The sequence below is a fragment of the Pantherophis guttatus genome, chromosome 6 (assembly GCF_059756535.1).
Source record: "Pantherophis guttatus breed Tessera chromosome 6, ASM5975653v1, whole genome shotgun sequence".
NCBI classification, from domain to species: Eukaryota; Metazoa; Chordata; class Lepidosauria; order Squamata; family Colubridae; genus Pantherophis; species Pantherophis guttatus.
This window is the reverse complement of record NC_142068.1, coordinates 61331154-61350417: the sequence shown is the minus strand read 5'-3', so window position 1 is coordinate 61350417 and position 19264 is coordinate 61331154. Positions and strand designations below refer to the sequence as shown.

The 19264-nt window shown below is 36.9% G+C and overlaps 1 protein-coding gene across 1 annotated transcript in view; it reads left to right on the top strand.

Moving 5' to 3' along the window:
* Nucleotides 1–19264, top strand: part of ADAM12 (ADAM metallopeptidase domain 12) — a 261963-nt gene that overhangs the window by 22306 nt on the left and 220393 nt on the right. The window contains exon 2 of the mRNA XM_034436441.3: nt 558–691. Within this exon, the coding sequence (XP_034292332.1) occupies nt 558–691 (134 nt within the window). The remainder of the gene's footprint in view (nt 1–557; nt 692–19264) is intronic.

Genomic DNA, 19264 nt, shown 5'->3' with positions numbered 1-19264 from the left:
AAGAATAACAAAAAAAGGTGTTTTGATTGTTACTTTGATGTTCTATCTCTCACAAGTGAATCACTTCATTTCCCCCCATATGTTTGCCCTATTTGTACTTTCAAAGTGGAATTACTGCAACTTGCAACCAAAACATATAAAACACAACATAATGTAAGACATATAAAAGCTTATTCTGATACATATTTTAATAACTTTTGTGTATTAGTTTATGTTTATAAGAGCTGTGATGACACAGTGGTTAGAATGCAGTACTGCAGGCTAATTCTGCTGACTGCTGGCTGCTACCAGTTCAGCAGTTCAAATTTCACCAGGCTCAAGGTTGACTCAGCCTTCCATCCTTGCGAAGTCGGTAAAATAAGGACCCAGATTGTTGGGGGCAATATACTGACTCTGTAAACCACTTAGAGACTGCCATAAAGTACTGTAAAGTGGTATATAAGTCTAAGTGTTATTGCTATTGCTATTATTTCAGATTTACTTAGCAATAGTTTGTACTACTGTACTGCTGGTGCCAGTCCTTCACTAACATTTAATCTTTTTTTAAATTATACTAGGAGAAACTGTTGAAAGTAAACTGGAATTCCCTAGGCAATGGATTCAAAGAGAACAACTAGAATACTATGGCATAACCATCCCTTATCTTTTGAATGGTAAACCGTGGAAACCAATAAAGAATCTTTATGAACAGGTAAGTTGTGTTTCAACTATTGTTTTTTATAACATAATTTCATGGATTACAATACAAAAATGTATAGGACTAAAGTCTTTTTTTTTCCTGAAGCAATATTTATATCTGCTTTCCTCAAACTGAAACATTCTAGAATTTTGGGTGGGCTACCTAGGGAAATTGAATACATTTGCGGTTTTTCAGATTGAAGGTATACATACAGTATATCTGTCACTGTGCAGAATCGCCTTCATTACTTAGAGATGTGATCACAAATAATTTTATTTTTCCTCAGAACATTGCCCAGGAGAATAACTTGTTATGCTGGGGCTCACAGTTTTGGTTTAAGGTTAGAAATTCTGGGCTTTTAACTTGGCCAAGTAAAAGTGTCATTTAGAGGTTTCTTGGTTATTCTTTCTTCCTTCTCATATGCATCTGAGGTGAAAAACCATTTAAGATGTTAATATATTTTGTTTTATTATTTGTTAACCAATTAACAGGCTTTGCACAGATGTGGCAGAATCTCTCCAGATGACCTCGTATCTAGCTTCTCAGCAAAAGGCACACAGACTTGATGCATTTAGTATAATTCCGTTTCTTTATTACAGATTAAAGCAAAGTCCTTCGTACACACAAAATATCGGCATGCTATGGTATACACAAAAGATAAAACCTGTATAAAAGTCTGTGTTCCAAGATTCATATTTTAAGCCTCTTCCTCCTGCTTTTCCAAGTCAACAGATATTTTGTCATTCTTTTATTTGGCTTTGAGAAGCACTTGATCTCTTTTGACATAGCAGTTTTCCCTTCCGGAAAGCGTTGGTTCCTGCCTTATCGGTTTCAATCCTTCTAGAACAGGGGTCAGCAATCTGCGGCTCTGGAGTTGCATGTGGCTCTTTCACCCCTCTGTTGCGGCTCCCTGTCACTCAAAATATGCATCACAACTGCCAATGTGCGACACCCGCCAGCTTGCGATTTATTGAGCTTTTCAACCCCCCGGTAGGCCAACCATGGATAAATCCAAGAAAAGAAAAGTTTCAGAATAAAACAAAGTTTAATTCAACTACATATGCTAGTTTTGTGGCCACTCAAGAAGTAGTCAGGCATGGGAAGGGTTTTGTGGCTCCCGGTGTTTTCTTTTCTGTGGGAAACGGGTCCAAATGGCTCTTTGAGTGTTTAAGGTTATAGATTCCTGTTCTAGAACAAGGAACTACCAAAACAAATAAAAAGCCCACTGAAAATAAGATTGGTTGAACAATTAATTACAATGTTTATGCCCATTCAATAGCTCTTTTTTGCTCATTTATATCTTTATATATCAAATATTTAGGATTATTTGCAGCAGAATCTTATCTATATTTAATAAAAGATAAACTCCATTGTATTCAGTTCGGTTTAGATGATTTTTCAGAAAGACTGCAGTCTTAACAATTATCCTTTGTAGTGATTTGTCTTTTAAAAGCTAAGTCATGGTGTGTGGTTGTGCATTTGTATGTGTCTATATACAATATATTCTTAATTTAAGGGATTTGGGTTTACCAGATTTTGAATGCAGTGGATAAAATGTCTGTATCCTGTAAGTTCTGCACATGTATATAAACCCATTTCCATTTTACACATTTGTAACATATTGTATGTAAGAAATATATGTGTAAAATCCCATTTAGTTAATTGACATTCTGTTTTTATAAGCACCCTTTATTCCATTTGTCTCCTAAATTATATTAGTTTACATTAAAAGCTTATGTTTATATAAAAGGAATATTTGCCATTTTATATATATATAAAAGCTTACTACATTAGACTCACACCTGAAATTGTAAGCTAGCTAACATAAGATATCTTATGTATTTAGTATCCACCTAAATCTATTTTGGGGTTGCTTAATTAGAAACAGATGGTCATCTTTACTGTACTTCAGAGATTTTCGAAAGTGATGAATACAGTGTATTGAAAGAGCTTCAGTATAAAAATTTTCAGAGAAGAAGAATAATGGCATTCATGCCATTAATTTACTTTCCAATTGCTTGCAATTCAAGGTGAATGTTAAATTAAAATGCTGATTTAATATAGAGAGCTACATGGAATAATAGTGCTCCCATTCCCTTGGAAACTGAAAATGTAATAAAAAATATTTTGATTCTTGTGAGAAATTCAGCAAGAGAGATATATAACAATTTATTACATTTTTATCAAACAAAAACTAGCGTTTATTATGAACCAGTTTGATTTAGACAAATCTTAGAAGAAGGTGATTCAGAAATATCACTATTCCCACTGTAGCTGTGTATGGCCATGAAATTTTTAGCTTTGATAAGAATGAAGTTGAATCAGAGGAGGAAGCTCAAGAAACATTTCAGTCTAATCCAAGATTCAAGAGTTATGAACATGCCACGTGGCTTACAATACCTGGAGCACACAAAAAACATGGAACACACTCTAGATCTATGACAGAAAAGATATATGTGTACAGATAGTCCTCAATTTACAACTACAATTAAACCCACAATTTCCATTGCTTCTTCTTCTTCTTCTTCTTCTTTTTATATTTATATTTATCATGTCTTTTCTCCTGAATCCTTTTTCTCACTTTTAAATATATTACTCGAGTAGTTCTCCCCAAGTTTTCTCCTAGTCTCTTTCCACTCTTTCCTTCTTTTCCCTTTGTTTGATTCTTTTTGGTGGAATATTCCCCCCATCCACTCTTTTTTTTGCTACTGTTAATCCCAGTTAAATCATCTAACTGCTTTTTGCTTTCAATTCCTTTTCTTTCAATATTATTTTCTTGCTCCTCACTTATACTCTCTTTTTCCTGCTCTGTATGTTCCAGCAAAATTTCTATCTTTTTATTACCCTTTAGTGATTCATGCATATTTTTAAACATCTCAATTAATTCTTCACACATCCAAGAATCCATATTGTCAATTTAAAAAATTGTTAACACTTTTACTTTATATTTAATTGAAATTCTAAAGTCCATATAGTCTCTTTTTAATTCCAAATGGTATCCAATTCAAATATTTATCCAATCCATTCCAAATTAAAGGTTTGTTATTTCCCACAATTGTTGACAGTTGAAACCAAGCAGTTCAGAAAAACAGATACTCCTTAAAAGTTCTCACAGTTTCCAGATTAAATCACGGTCACAGCTGTTGTTTTTTCTTCTATCTTCCCACCAATATTGCAGTACTCACTTTCCACCAGCAGATGTCTCTCTCAAATCCATAATATTCTCAGAGCAACTAAGTATCCAAGCTGTCAAAAATATTTTAAATCCACATAAAGAGTTCTTTTCCTCGGGTTTCTTTTTTTGCTGTTGTTTTTAGTTTCTCCAAATTCAATTTTAAATCCAGTTATATTTTTTTTCTCCTTGGGCTTTAGTATTTTAACTTCCTCTTTGTTCTTTTCCTTCAGATGTCAAAACTGTCAAAATATTTTAATCCACATAAAAAGTACCTTCCCTTGGGTTTCTTTTTCTTTTATTATTTTTAATTTCTCCAAAGCCAATTTGAAATCCAGTTGTAAAATTTTCTTTCTTGGGCTTTAGTATTTTAACCTCCTCTTTGTTCTTCTCCCTCCATTAACTTTCCCAAGTGCCAATTAACCACTCATTTCTGCTTAGGGACACCTTTTAAAGTTGTTAAAAATTTTCTTTTTTACCTGTGAGTTAGCCAATCACTCACCCGTACCAGCACTCCATTCAGACACTGCTCCTGCACAAACAACTTAGTCCAGTTGCCCCAGCTTCAGCGCGGTCATTTTTCAATGGCCACCGCCCCTGCCGCCAGTTCAAAGAGCAGCCTCCAACCTTTTGAGGAACTTGCCTGTTCCTCTTGGTCGTCCGAGGCACCTCTACTTCTTCACCATCCCTACAGGATGGTTCTGGTCTGAAGATCCCCCGACAGCAGTTTGTCTGGCTGAATTTTCACGGGGCTTGTCAGAGCCCACTATTTCTCCAGCCGGTCTCACCACAACCCTTCCGGTTTCTACATTTTCCATTGCTAAGTGAGACATTTAAGTGAGTTTTGCCCTGTTTTATGACTTTTCTTATTAAGTGAATCACTGCAGTTGTTAAGTTAATAACATGGTTGTTAATGGCTTCCCCATTAACTTTGCTTATCAGAAGGTCGCAAAAGGTGATCACAGTCAACTGTCATAAATGTGAACTTTTTTAGTGCCATTGTAATTTTGAAGGGTCACTAAATGAACTGTTATAAATTGAGGACTACCAGCAGAGTTGGCCCATGAGGATGCGACTTGGAGAGCAGGGAGAAGAGGAAGAATTGGACTTCCTGACGTGATTAGAAATTGAGAAAGATCTGGAATAGACAAGAGGCAAGAGAATTCACGGTTATACTTTTTCAATAACTTTCTCATTGATGAAATTTAACAATTGCAATTTTGTTGCCCTTGAGAAGTCTGATTTAAATCTTAGATCCTGTTTTTCTTACATCCTATTTTACTTTTGTGGTATCTATTTTTCTCTTACTCCATTGATATGATCTCCTGGCTTATGCTCTCAAGATGTTAATTCACTACTATGTGCTCTTCTATGCAGTCTTCCTGACTGCAAGACTCTGGCAGTAATAATCAGCCCTGGGCATGATAGTATTGTTCATATATTTTAATTTCTGCAAGATTTCATAATTTATAAAATATTAACTCAGCCATGTATACAGTATATATGTATATATATTTAGAGCCATTGGCTACAGTGGCCTTTGATTATGTGCTTATGATCTCGCTCCAATAAGTGAGTAATCCTGAAACAAAGCAGTTAGTAACATTGGGTCAAATGTAAATATAAGTTAAATTATTTCAGCAGTATTAAAATAATTACCTCATGTTTATAATACATTTGCAATTATGTTTCATTCGAAAATATAATTTTGCAAAGCTTTGGTGCATTACATGCATACTATGTTATGCTTTCTTCCATTAAATTCTGGCAAACTAAGCTGAATATTTCACTTAAATGTTCTTTGTTCTTATATCTTCAGGTGGTATGATATAATTTTTTATCCCTCCATTGGGAGAAAGGGGAAAAAAGTGCCAGTTCTATTGCATGTAGATCATCCTAATGAGGAGATAAGGCTTCTTTCTTCCCTTCCTTCCTTCCTTCCTTCCTTCCTTCCTTCCTTCCTTCCTTCCTCCCTCCCTCCCTCCCTCCCTCCCTCCCTCCCTCCCTCAGCAGTAGCATCCTGTTGTGGCCCACCAGCGGCCTGCGCGGATTGTTGTTGATCCCGACGAGGAGGAGGCTGGTGTGGTGTCATGCCAGCAGTCTGTGCAGCCAGCACTCGAGTTGGACAGCAAGGAGGCTGAAGAAGATTTGGTGCCAGAGGCAGGGATTCAGCCAGGGCCTTCAGAACCTCCAGAGGCTCCTTTAAGTGCAGAGGATGAAGTGGAGGAGCCTCCTCTCAATGCACGAGCATGCAGAGCTGCCAAAAGGCAGGAGTGGTTACTCAGGAGGAGGTCTCCTCAAGAATAAGGCTTGGGGCTAATTGGCCACTCCCTTAGCCTATTTAAGTTTGCACACAGCTTGTAAAAAGCTGCAGGAAACAACATGTGTTCGTCCTTTCGTGTGCTGATCATTGAGTTTGAATTTTCTCTGCAAACCTGGCTTCTGGGCTTTCTGCCAACTCTAGTAAGACACTATCTTATCTGTGGAATTTCTGGCAGGTTGTTAAGAACGTTTTATTAACAGTCTGCATTTGCAAAAGACTGTGTTTTGAAGTAAACTGAGTTTGGTTCGGAGTTTGTCTGTGCTATATTCTTTGGGATCCGTAGCTGGGGCAGAACACACCCCTAGGGTTAGAGGATAAAAAGAATTAAGATAATGGATACAGTATTAGGATTAAAACCATCCCCCTTTGCATATTTATCAACATTGCATGCCTGCTCATTTAAATTAAGGAAGAATAACACAGACTAACAGGGATGGAAGGGACTGTGGACATCTAGTTCAGGGGTGGGTTCTACTTACCTTTACTACCAATTCGCAATGGGAAACGGTAGTAAATGTAATACTAGAAGTTGAATTCATTTAGAAGTACTGGATTGGACTACAGGTGTTGTAATTCCCAGTTGTAGTCTCGTATTTCTGGATAACATCAGCAGGTTGGGAAGGATAGTATACAATATGATTAAAATACCAGTGCAGTACAAACTCATCCATTTGAATCACTTCAATTCAGATATTCTGCATCTCATTTGTATATCGTCTCTACACCCAATGAGTGGCACACAAATCAATCAATCAATCAATCAAACAAACAAACAATTTTTTTCTCCTAATCGGGGTTGTGTTAATATGGGAAAAAAAGTGAAGAAACGTGAAAGCATATAATTGGAAATTTGGAAGTGATGTCATCTGGAACTCTTTTCCTATATTATTCCATGAAACAGAACAGTTGCATGCTAACTATGTAGATTCCCTGAAATGTTAAGCTATACACTTACTGATCTCAGTCACAGCAAACTTTGCAAATTTTGCAGTGTATTGTGGTATTTTGGACTTAATGTAAATTATGGTTGTAATCCTTTACTGCTGCTCAGATACCTTTTTGAAAATATTCTGGACTGATTGCAGTGGTGGGATTCAATTTTTTTTTTACTACCGGTTCTGTGGGCGTGGCATGGCTTAGTGGGCGTGGCAGGAGAAGGATACTGTAAAATCTCAATTTCCACCCCACTCTAGGGGAAGGTTACTGCAAAATCCCCATTTCTTCCCGATCAGCTGGGATTCAGGAGGCAGAGGATAGATAGGGGCGGGGCCAGTCAGAGGTGGTATTTACCGGTTCTCTGAACTACTCACAATTTCTGCTACTGGTTCTCCAGAACTGATCAGAACCCGCTGAAACCCACCTCTGACTGATTGTAATTTAACCAGTTGCTTCCAAGGCCAGGCTGAGTAATCTGAGTAATCTTCTGCTATTCTGGTCTATCACAAAGAAATGTGGCTGTGTATCCATCTTATCTTGTGAAGATTGTTGGTTTCATTTTAGATTGATCTTGGCTAAATCGTTCCCACTGCTCATTTTGCTGCTGTAGCTGAAAACTCTTCCAAGTTTCATATAAGCCTGTTTCCTGATAAGAATATTTCTGTAGCACTTACTTCTATTGAGCTACCTGCTGCATGATACTATATGTGATACAGTTTTAATTCAAGTCTTAATATTATCTTAAAATACAATTTGCTCTCACTTAAGAATACAGCAAAAGTCTGGAATGTCCAACAGCTTTAACAATAGCTTGAAGCTAGAACTAATTTGATACAGTTGTGGAGCATAATATGCTATAAAATACAGTGTTCACTCATGTAGGATTCATTTAGCTTTTTCATTGCTGTTCTATACTCCTTATCAAAGATTATGTTCCTTTTACATTGATCCTCACAAAGTCAAGCTTTATGATTGTTCTTAAACAGATGAAGCTTGGTGTAGCAGTTAAGGTGTTGGACTCGAAAATAGGGTACCTTGAGTTGTAGTTTGCCTTTAAATACAGAAGCTGACCCGGTGACTTTGAACCAGTCTCTCTTCATAGGATTGTTTATGTAGGAAGAAATGGAGGGAGCATTATGCATTCTGTCTTGAGTTTTTATAAAATAAAATCAGGATGTTAAATTCATTCCATCCATGTCTGCACTAGGATTCTCCTTCACGGTTGAGTGAAACGGCTGTTCACTTTAGGCCAGGAGGAGGTTGCATCAGCATGCAAACTGTTGTCTTCACTGACAGTCTCTTATCCTGCCCAATGGCACGATGCCAACAAATAGTGCTATCCTTATGTATAGCATTCCAGGCACTTTAGAGACAGAGGCTGGTTGATAGCAAGGGTTGATTTTCTTCTCATCCCACCAAACATTATGAACTGGTAGGAAAATGCCCACTAATTGCTTTTTTTAATTTGGTGTGGAGGCTAAAAGGCAAGTGTGGAAGATACTGCTTTTTTTAAAAAAAGCTATCTTTCAATATTCTCTGGGGTTTTGTGCAAGATATTTGATTGATACTCAAAGAAAATTGATAATTAGGCTTAATTTGGACAGGAATTTAACACTATTCTGGAATAATGCCTTAACATATTCCCCCCTGCCCCCACCAAAAGAGTATCAGCTTGTTTGTTTATTTAACAGTATTTGCAATCTGTTAAAGTCTCAGGAAACTTGGGGAAATGTTTAATACAAAGAAAAATAAAAGAGAAAGCAACATAGCAATACAACTATATGATGGTGGAAAACCTCACACAATAAATGACAATCCAATGTTTCCTGAAATTCATCAGCAGTAGGAATTATTTCTGGCCGCTTCTCCTCCTTTTCTAATTTATTATGTTTGGTATGTAAAATATGACCCAATCACAGATTTATATCACTCTAGGTAGGGCAATAAACTAGCAGTACAATTTTTAGTTCTCTGAAAAAAATTTCTCATGCCCTCAAGAATCAATGGTGATGGCGATATTTTCAGATCAGTGGAAGACCAGAGAATATAAACATACATGGTTTCTCCAATTCATAAGGATTGGGATTGGCCCATTGGGTGTAACTGCAGTATTGCTGTTTTTAAAGTCCCTCTACTGGGTTGTAGCTTTCAGGTGGAATCTTATTATTCTTTCTATTGGATTTTGAAACTGCTATGCCTGTTTGCATAAGAACACCAGCTGTTTATTGAGCAGTCCTCGTTGCTTCACCCAATGCCTCTAGTTAGGTCGTCATGTACTATTAGCTGTGAACAAAACGTCTTCTCCACACTCTAGCTGTGCACGTTGCTCAGATGGTTGCTACTGTCATAGTTTGTCGTGAAAGCACCGTAGCACAAAGATCTAAAATATCCTCTGGTGTTTCTTTTAATAATAAACCTGAGGATACATCCAGTGGGAGACCCTGAGGATACATTCAGGCTGGTTTACAATTTGACAATAAGGATTAGAACATATCCCAATTAGAATGTCTCCGCTCCTTGTTTCTTCTTTCATCTTCCTGTTTCCCCTTTTCTTCCCCATCATGGCATTTGTCTAAGTTGCTTCTCAAACTACAAGACTCTTTTTCTCTTTGTAACCGTCACAGCCTTCCATCAAAAAAGAGTTCTGTAAATGCATTGTTTGATTTTCTTCTTTGTCAAAATCTTCCTGGAGTAAATTTCCCCCACATCAAATGTCCCTGAGTCAGGAAATTGCAAATTCTTACGGTTTTCAGTTCACTGGAGCCATTTTGATAAACATCCAAAGCTTGGTATATTAGCTAAGGTGCTGGGCTAGAAACCAGAACACTGTGAGTTCTAGTCTTCTCTCAGGCATAAAAGCTGGCTGGGTGGCTTTGGGCCAGTCATTATCTCCCAGCCAAACTGACCTCTCACAGTCACTGTTGTGAAGAAATAGCAATTGTACTTTGAATTGACCAAAATAAAAAAGTGAGATAAAAATCAAATACATGAATGAATACTTCTAAAACATCTCATAGTTGATGGACTGTCTCAAAGAAACATCTTTAACCTTCCCTGTCCTATACAGTAACAGTATGGTTCAGTTGTAAACAGTCATTCAATTTTTAAGTGAGCCTCCCCTGTGTTCTAGGCTCACTTAACCAAAAGTGTCTGTTCAACAGATTCTTACACACACAGAGAGAGAGAGACAGAGACAGAGAGACAGAGACAGAGACAGAGACAGAGACTGCTCCAGCACAGTCTGCTCTCTGTCTTCCTTGCTTTCCAATGACAGAACAGCAGTGCAGTTGAGACTCTTGAGACTAAGGTGAGTAGTCATAAGGTCAGTGCCGGGAAGTGAAAACAAGACAGAGAGAGCGAGAGAGAGTCAGTGGATACAAAAGACAAGACAAGGGTTAGAATTCTGTGCTTCCCTGTCCCCCAAATCCTGCCATCTGTATTCACCCAATGGACATTAACATCTGGAAAGGATCAAAACAGTTGTTTGTTTTCTAAAACTGGCAGTTTACACTGAGTCACTAGTCTCTTGCATCCAGATGAGCCAAGAACAAAAGCACCCAAATAACACAGGTCTTATATAGAATGTTGATCAAAGACAGTCTGAAGGCAGGTATAGACTAATAAAAGACCCCAGTAGGGAAATAATTGCTTTACAAATAATAACGATACAAGATAGTCTAAGGGAGAAATTGGTACCATTATTCACTGTGTGAAGATATTACAGATACCTTTTTGGAATGCAACATTACAGCTTTGATATACAACATTTGTCGAGGCTCTAATTATTCTGACAACTCAACCCTAAAGTTTATTACGGAAGGATGGAAAGAAATGAGGAAACACAGCAATACTCCTGAATCTCGTATCTCCGTTTGTGATGTAAATTCTTTAGACATTAAATTACCAACAGACAACAAATTTGCATTGTAACAAGATTCTATACTTAAAGGAACTACCAGGGAAATGTAATTAAAAATACATGCAAACTATATACAAATAAATGATTATGGGATGGTTTCATTAAACTAAATTCTTATTCCCGTTCTCCTTAAAAATATAATCTAGAACTCAACATAGAGATCCCCTGCAGGGGCCAAACGCCTACAAATTAAAACAGGTTTAACTACTTCCCAGAGTGTCAAAGAAATGGGACCCACATACTGTATCTGGGAAAAGAGTATTCCACATAGTATGACCTACTACTTGTGCCATTAATAGGCAGGGTTTTTTTTGATGTGGGTTTTTTTTGATGTGGGTTTTGATTGTTCCAAAACAATCACTAAGTCTCTGTTCTAAAGCTGTCTGAATAATAACTGGTGAATGCAAAGAGACTTGAATTATGAAGAATATAAAAGAAAGCTGGCTCCACTTGCTGTTGATTAGCTGCTGTATAGGTGATCAACTTTGAGAGCTGTGGAGAAAGGTGAGTTAGAACTGAAAGCAGAATGGCATTGGAAGACGTTGCTCCAGGGTAATGGAGAGTTAATGGAGAGCTTCAAGGAGAGACTGGACAACCACCTGTCTGAAATGATATAGACTGTCCTGCTTGTGTAGGAGTTGGACTAGAGGTCCCTTGTGTAGGAGTTTGACTAGAAGTCCAAGGTCTCTTCCAACTCTCTTATTCTATGTTCTAAGGTAATGCAGTAGCCTAAAGTGGTTTCTACCTTACTCCTGGTTGCAATGTACGAGTTGAATCCAAATGGCAGAGTCTATAATCTTTCATTCACTGGAATCTTTGCCAAAGAACATGGTTTCAGAAAGTCTGTGTGAATAGCATATATATTTGATGAAAGCTGATACACTTAACATATCACATAAATCTTCAGTGCAGGTCAATTTAATTTGTTTTAACTTTACACAATTTATATTTAAATTGTATTTATTTAAACAATAACAATTAACAATATTAAAAGATCTATGCTTTATGCAGGATGACACTTAAATTGTTTTGTTTCACAAAAGAGAGACAGGCAATGGCCATTAGAATGACTACTACAGTCAAAACCAGAAGAAATGAACCAAGGGGATATTTAAATATCAATCTCTAAAATATAATAACCAATCCATAGAATGTATATTCAAAATGTAGTATCTGCTTTATTGTCTCATACTTTCCTGTTATCAGATTGTATTTAGGCATGTGATCATATCAATATTAATAATATTAGTAATTAACTTTCGCAAACGTACGAAATTTTATTTTGTTTTATTTTTCCAAATAAAAAGGACTGGCTCATTCAAAAAAGGCACCAGAAAGTTTCTACTTAGATTACTGCCAGCCTACTAGGATGAAAAAGAAACATGGATGTCCAGCATAGGCTAAACATGTAAGTTAGTATAAAAAAATTACTAGCAGGTAAAATGAAATAAATTGAAAATCGCTCTGGTTGGATGAGCATGCTAATGTGCACTGTGACTATAGAGACAGTTTGGTATAGAGATTAATGCATTGGGCTAGAACAAGGAGAGTGAGTTCTAGTCCCCCACTTATGCAGAAAGCCAGCTGGGTAACCCTGGGCCAGTTGCTCCCTCACAGCCCTAGGAAAGAAGCAATGGCAACCACTTCTTGCCAAGATAACTTCAGGAACTTGTCCAGGCAATCACCAGGAATCAAAACCTGACTTGGCACAAACACACAAAAAAAGTCATTATACCCCAAGTGGAGTATAGAAGGCAACTTGAAGAACCAACATATCACAGTTGACTCTAAAGTTGATCCAGGATGTGCCCCAATAATCTATGGACAATGATCATGAGGCCTGTGTGATTCAACTGTTGGAATAGTGGATTGTATTTCTTATATTGAGCTGAATTAATTGGCCAGAAAATGAGATTTTACTAATTGTAAAAAAAAAAAAAAAAGTTACAAACTCACAGCTATATTTTTTTTCTATTCAGATATCATGTCATCCACCAAGGGATATGCCACATTTCCCCCAGCTTTGGCAGTGCTAGATGTGCCATCTCAGAAGCAAAATCTCAGCTGCCACTGTTGCTTTTAGTTGACCTCCGTATAAGCATTCAAACATCCAAGCACTTCTAATTTCCAATTTACCAGCCAAATTAACGTTGACATACTTATCTGTGCCTTGAAATAACATTTTAAAAGGCAAACAGCCTAACATGACACACATGACTTTAGAAAGAGCATCAGGCATTAAATATATTTCAGCCTCAAAAGTCTTCTGTGAGAAAGCATGCATTGGCTTGAAATGAAAAAATATTATGGAATTACATATACCACAAACTTCTTGTAAGACAGGAAAATGTTATGACAAGTCTAGGTAAAATATTGTTACTTAATTGACCTTCCAAAAGGCAACCATAAAATAAAGAGAAAACTAAAAGATGCAGGGCGACACAGGATCACCAATTAAGAAGAGGAGAATCTTTTGTATCCTTATTTTGAAAACCTTCATAATGAACACATCAGCAGTATTGTGTGTATAACAGTATAGCATTAACACTAGCCCCACAAAGTATAGCTTTCCCTAATGTATCTCCCATTTTTTTCAGAGCAGATTGAACACAATAATATCATTGTTAATTGTTAATTAATATTAACAATTATACATGTGCACCTTTTCTGTTGTGCCTTTTGCCTTGTCCCATGATGTAGTTGTGGCAGTGCAGCAAGCTAAAGCACTTGTGCTTTTATTTGAAGCTTTAACCCTTTAATTAAATTGTCTTTAATCCCTTCATTCAGGTTGTGGCCTTGCCACAACCTGAATGAAGAGGCTGAGACTGTATCTCAGTCACACAGAATCTGAGGCTGTATTGTGCATATAGCCTTGTTCCTGGAATCCTTAAGTTTTTCCTTGGAAATCTCAGCCTCTTTTAGCAATGATAGTTCACGGTCTGAGTCAGGATGGATGGACAGACAAACAGACAATAAATAGATGATAAACAGACTTTGAGAATCTCTTTCAGCTGTACGTTATTCTTTTGCGGGAGTCCAGGAAGCTATTCCTAACCATGTTATTCCCCCTTTAAAATAAAAGTGGCATAACTGAGATATCTTATAATATTCTTTCTGAATCCAATAAATTGCTCAGATTTTTCAGTCATTTTGACAAAATGGAGTGTTTGTGGTTTGTGTTTTTTTTTAAATTAAGGGAATAGCTTTTTCTAACCAAATAAACTGCCCTTAATGTCTTTGAGAGAGGACTTGATGAATCATTCAGTTCTGCTATTCCATGCTTGATGAACCATTTTCTTGTTTACCTTTGTGATTACTTTGTACTTCAACCATATGCATAAGGATAAAAAAAAATCTGCAAATGTCTGACCTTGAATTTGCAATGACTTACGTTCTCTGGCAATTTTTCTGCTATTGACTAGAAATAGTATATAAGCTGTCTCATTTGACATTGATCCAATCAATATAATTTAACTCTGGGAATACATCTGTAACATAGCATTGTGATGTCTATACTTCACAATTTTGGACTCACTCTGCCATATCACTAATTGTTTAGATATCTAGTAATTTATTTTTGTGTGTAAAATTGCGGTAATCATAAACACTAGGGAAAGCCAGCTGTGTGCAAATGCATTTTTAAACCATAGCTTTTCAATTTTTCCTTTGCTTTTTAGATCATTATATGTTTAACTGAGTTTTGCAAAAAAAAAATTCAGGCACAAATTTAAACAGCTCCATAGAACTGTACTGCAGTTGAATAATTTCATAAGGATGGTATTAACTTTATTCTTTACTTTAACTGGTTACCTTATCTCCTTATTTTCTCTACATCCCTCATTTTAATTTTTCCAATTCTAAGGATGCATTTCAAGATTCAACATTTAAATGATAAATGTGAAAAAGCAAGGTAAACTAAGATATCATATACCCTATAACAGGGCTGTGAAACTCACGGCCCATGGGCCGGATGCGTCATGCACTGGCCAACCCACGCCTGGTTTAGTGAAGGGGGAAAATGTCATGATACATCATGTGACGATGCAGTGACGACACAAGTTTGACACACTTGCCCTATAGAGTTATTAATACTGGAGAAAATAAAATATTATTGAAATTAAAGAAGTGGTGTTGCTCTGAAAATTACATTGAAGCTGCATGTGATCCAAAGCAGCAGTCCTCTTATTGGTAGATGGGAGCCTCCATGTGCACATAATCCCAGGACTGAGGATTCTTTATTGATTACTAATAAGCTTCTAGTTGTGCACTGGTTTTGACCTTTAAACAATATGCAATCTGGCACCTAGTTTCTTACAGCAGGGGTCCCCAACCCTTGGACCACAACCCACTACTGGGCCACCTGTTTGAATATGGGCCATAGGAGAGATGGGCAAGCACACACACATGAAGCTCCACTCACACATGCAGAGGGCACTTGCGTCCGAATGGAGTTTCACCCGTGAGTGTCTTCCGCATGTGAGAGCTTTGTGTGTGAGCACAAGCAGGTCCGCATAAGTGCCATCCACTCAAGCACCCTCTGCTTGCACGAGTGGAGCTTCACACACGAGCGCAAGCACCCTCCACCACTTGTACATGAAGCTCCATTTGTATGAGTGGAGGGTGAGCACACTGCTCTCACAAATGGAGCTGTGTGTGTGTGCATCATCCTGCCAGTCACACACACACACAGGCTGGGTGGACTGCCAAGTTTAAAAGCCACTGGGGACAGTTACTAATTCAGGAATGGCGGCCTGCAGGCCAGATGCGTCACGTGCAGGCCACGCCTACCCCAGCTCCGTGAATGGGAAAAACCTCACAAAATGTCATGTGATGACAATGTGACACGGTGAGTTTGACACCCATGGTCTACTTCAAGTATGTCCTATGCATCCAGTGCACATGAGATAGGTAGATTCCTTTCTGAGAAAATGTGAAACACCAGATTTGCACCAATGGCAGAAACAGTCTCCTACCAGAACTTTGGACATCTTCATAACTACAAAGCTGTTCAGAAGGTCATTTATTTAAGACCTATCATAAATATGCCTGTGTTTTTTTGTCATTGCAATTCATGATGTGAATGGTTTTAAAGATTCTTATTTTATTTTTTAATACATTTTATATATTACAGTTGTTAGCTCCTAATGCACTGCCAAAAGATCATTTGAAAAGTGGAGATGCAATTAATGCAATTACTTTCAATATAATTTTGCTAGTTATTTTAAGTACTGTATACTGTTCTATTGAAATAAATGAACATATTTGAATATTGTAACTATCACTTATTTACCGGAAACTAATTTTAGTTGATTAGTCTTTTCAAAATGAAAGTAAACTGAATTTTTTACTGCAAGTAGAGAAATTTTTCAACAATGTTTTCTTTTGACAAACATAACCTTAACCCTATGCCAACTTTCATCTAATCTTTCAACCCTGGAAATTGCAGGAAGCATACAATATATTCATATAATGTGCTATATGTAGCACCTACAGTTACGATATTAATTAATTATTCTTCTAATTAGTTCAGCTGTATGCTTCAGATTTAGTTCCAAAAATGTTCTTTGAAGGACCTGGAGGCATGAATGTTGCATATGTCTGCAACTTTTTAAAATAGGTGCATCTTTTTCCAGGACTACCAGGTGGTAAGTTTTTATTATTGCAAGTTCTGAAATTCTGGAATCAAATTTGGAACATTTAATTCCTACTAATTATGGCTATGCAAAGCATTGAAAGGGAAACTTTACTAATCATATTAGAAGGAATAATGTCCCCTCTTTAAGGCATTAAAGTATCTGCATACTCAGATACTGGGTTTGTTAGAAACAGATCATGCTGGATGAATCTTATTGCCTTCTTTGGTAAAGTGATTAAATTAGTGGATCAGAGAAATTCTGTGAATATAATTTACTTAGACTTCAGTAAGGCATCTGGAGGAGTAGGCCACAGCCTGTTTCTTGGTAAGATAGAACAATGTGGGATAGAAACCACCAGATGGATTCGCAGTTGACTGACCAATCACACTCACTATGTAATCTTCAATGGAACTACATTTACATGGAGGGAAGCATGCAGTGGGGTACCTCAAGGCTCTGTCTTGGGTGCAATGCTCTTCATAACATCTCCATAAATGATCTAGATGATGGGATAAAAGGGGAATTAATCAAATTTGCAGACAACACCAAGCTATGTCTGATGTCTGGTCTCAAGTCTGAAATCTCAACAGATTTCTCTTGAGTCCTGCTGGATGTCCAACTCTCCTCCTTGATACACTATTTAATGTTTTTATCCTTTGCCAAAGCTATAGGGTAGGTGAATCTTCTCAGTGTCACTATGATTCCGAGTGTGATTTTGGGACATTTGCATACAAAAAAAACCCTAACCCTGAAGCCATTGCATTATCTGAAGTCCATCAGACAACTCATCTCACTGTATGCTTTTCCTTACAGGCTCATATCCACACTACTACTGGGACTCCCTGCAAGGGGACATGCATACACAAATACACAAGCAATAAATGCTTTGAGGAATGCTTTGCTACTAAGGACATTGTTTGCTGTAGAGACCCTGACTGTTCAGTGTGATATAAGGCTCTGTTTGTTGGTCTATGAGTGTAATAAATTATCCGTGTTTCAATTTATGAGTCTATCATGTCTGCATTAGACAGTCATGTATACAAAAACTGTTAACTATCTAGCACCAAAGTAAACTGATGCTCTTGCTCCTTGTCATTTATATAGCACTTCCAACAATTAAAATGTTTTATGATCCTGCATGAACAGATTTTAACACTGGGAGAGCTTAACATAGTTTCATTTTGGAAACAGGAAATTCTTTTAGAGCCTTGGCATAGGTACGAGTCTGGGAACTATGCATTTTTTTAACAAAATAAAATTAATCTACATAAAATTATTTATTAGGGCACTGAATACACAATTTATAATTATGTAGTTCCTATTGGTTGTGTTGAATAAAGTTTAAGAGCAGATTATTATGTTCTGCCCAAATTTCCAGGATCTCAATATCTTTTTTATTTGTTTTTTTCTGTTACATTTGCAAGGAATGTATTAATGTCTGAAAACTTGGGTTGGTAAATCATATATCTTGGGACCTTGGCTAACAGCAGCTTCCAATGAAGTCGTATCCAAGTTGGGTTCAACATATCCATGCATTATTGTATGCTTAATGTATTTTGTCTGGTTATTCTCTTAAATGCCAGGTGTGTTGGTTAAAAAGCAACTTTCTCTTCTAGTGGTTTTTGGCAATGTTGGGAATACATTTAGATGGGGAATTTGAGGGTCGTATTCCTAACTTAACTGGAGGCCACCACGTTGGAAAAAGCAGCATGACTGACAAGACAGAAGAGAAAAAGTATTTCAGTAAGTCTTTAAGTCAGTGGTTCTCAATCTTTTCTTCACCATGGACTGCCTTTAAATATCTTCTGTGGCCATGAACCATGGTCACGGATCACCATTTAAATCTTAACTCAAGATTTATATCATAACATTTCTTCAAGCTTTTGTGGATATCATGCTTCTCCCCCAGAAGTCAGGGGACCACAGGTTGAGAATCACTGCTCTAAGTGATTAGCAGCTGTTGTAACTTCTGCAGTATACCAACTTAAACATTGTTCTTCAGATGTGAATGCGTGCTTAGTATATGTGCAGTTTTTTACAGATTCAGAATAAGAAATATGAAAATGGCAAGTGAAGAAATTTAGTCACCCTTTCAATCAGTATTTTGTTACATGTTCCTTGGCAGAAATCACGTATTTCCCATAGCGGGCTAAAAATCTAATCTTCTTTTTGGATTTTTCCCCACTCTTCTTTTGCACAATTCTTTTGGCTTAGAAATATTCTTAAATCAGTTTGCATGTACTGCATATTAAAGATCTCCCCAAAGTTTTTCAATGAAATTCTGGGAAATGTGGAAACCCCTTTCCAGAACTTTTATGTTCATTTTCTGTTAGTACCTCATAGATAATTTAGAAATATATTTCACTTGTTTGAAATATCTAAACTCTGCTTAAACTTTTACCATGGTCTAAGTATCTTTTAGACCTGGAAGAATATGTTATAGGAAATTAGCATACTTCAATAATGTATCTAATTTTACCTCTTACCCTTTGAAAAGTGTGGCTAACAGCAAGAGGAGAATATGATGAAATTTGATAAAGGAAACAAAGGCTCTTTTGAGTCACAGAGTTAATGATTCATTCTAAGTCTTCTTTCTAAG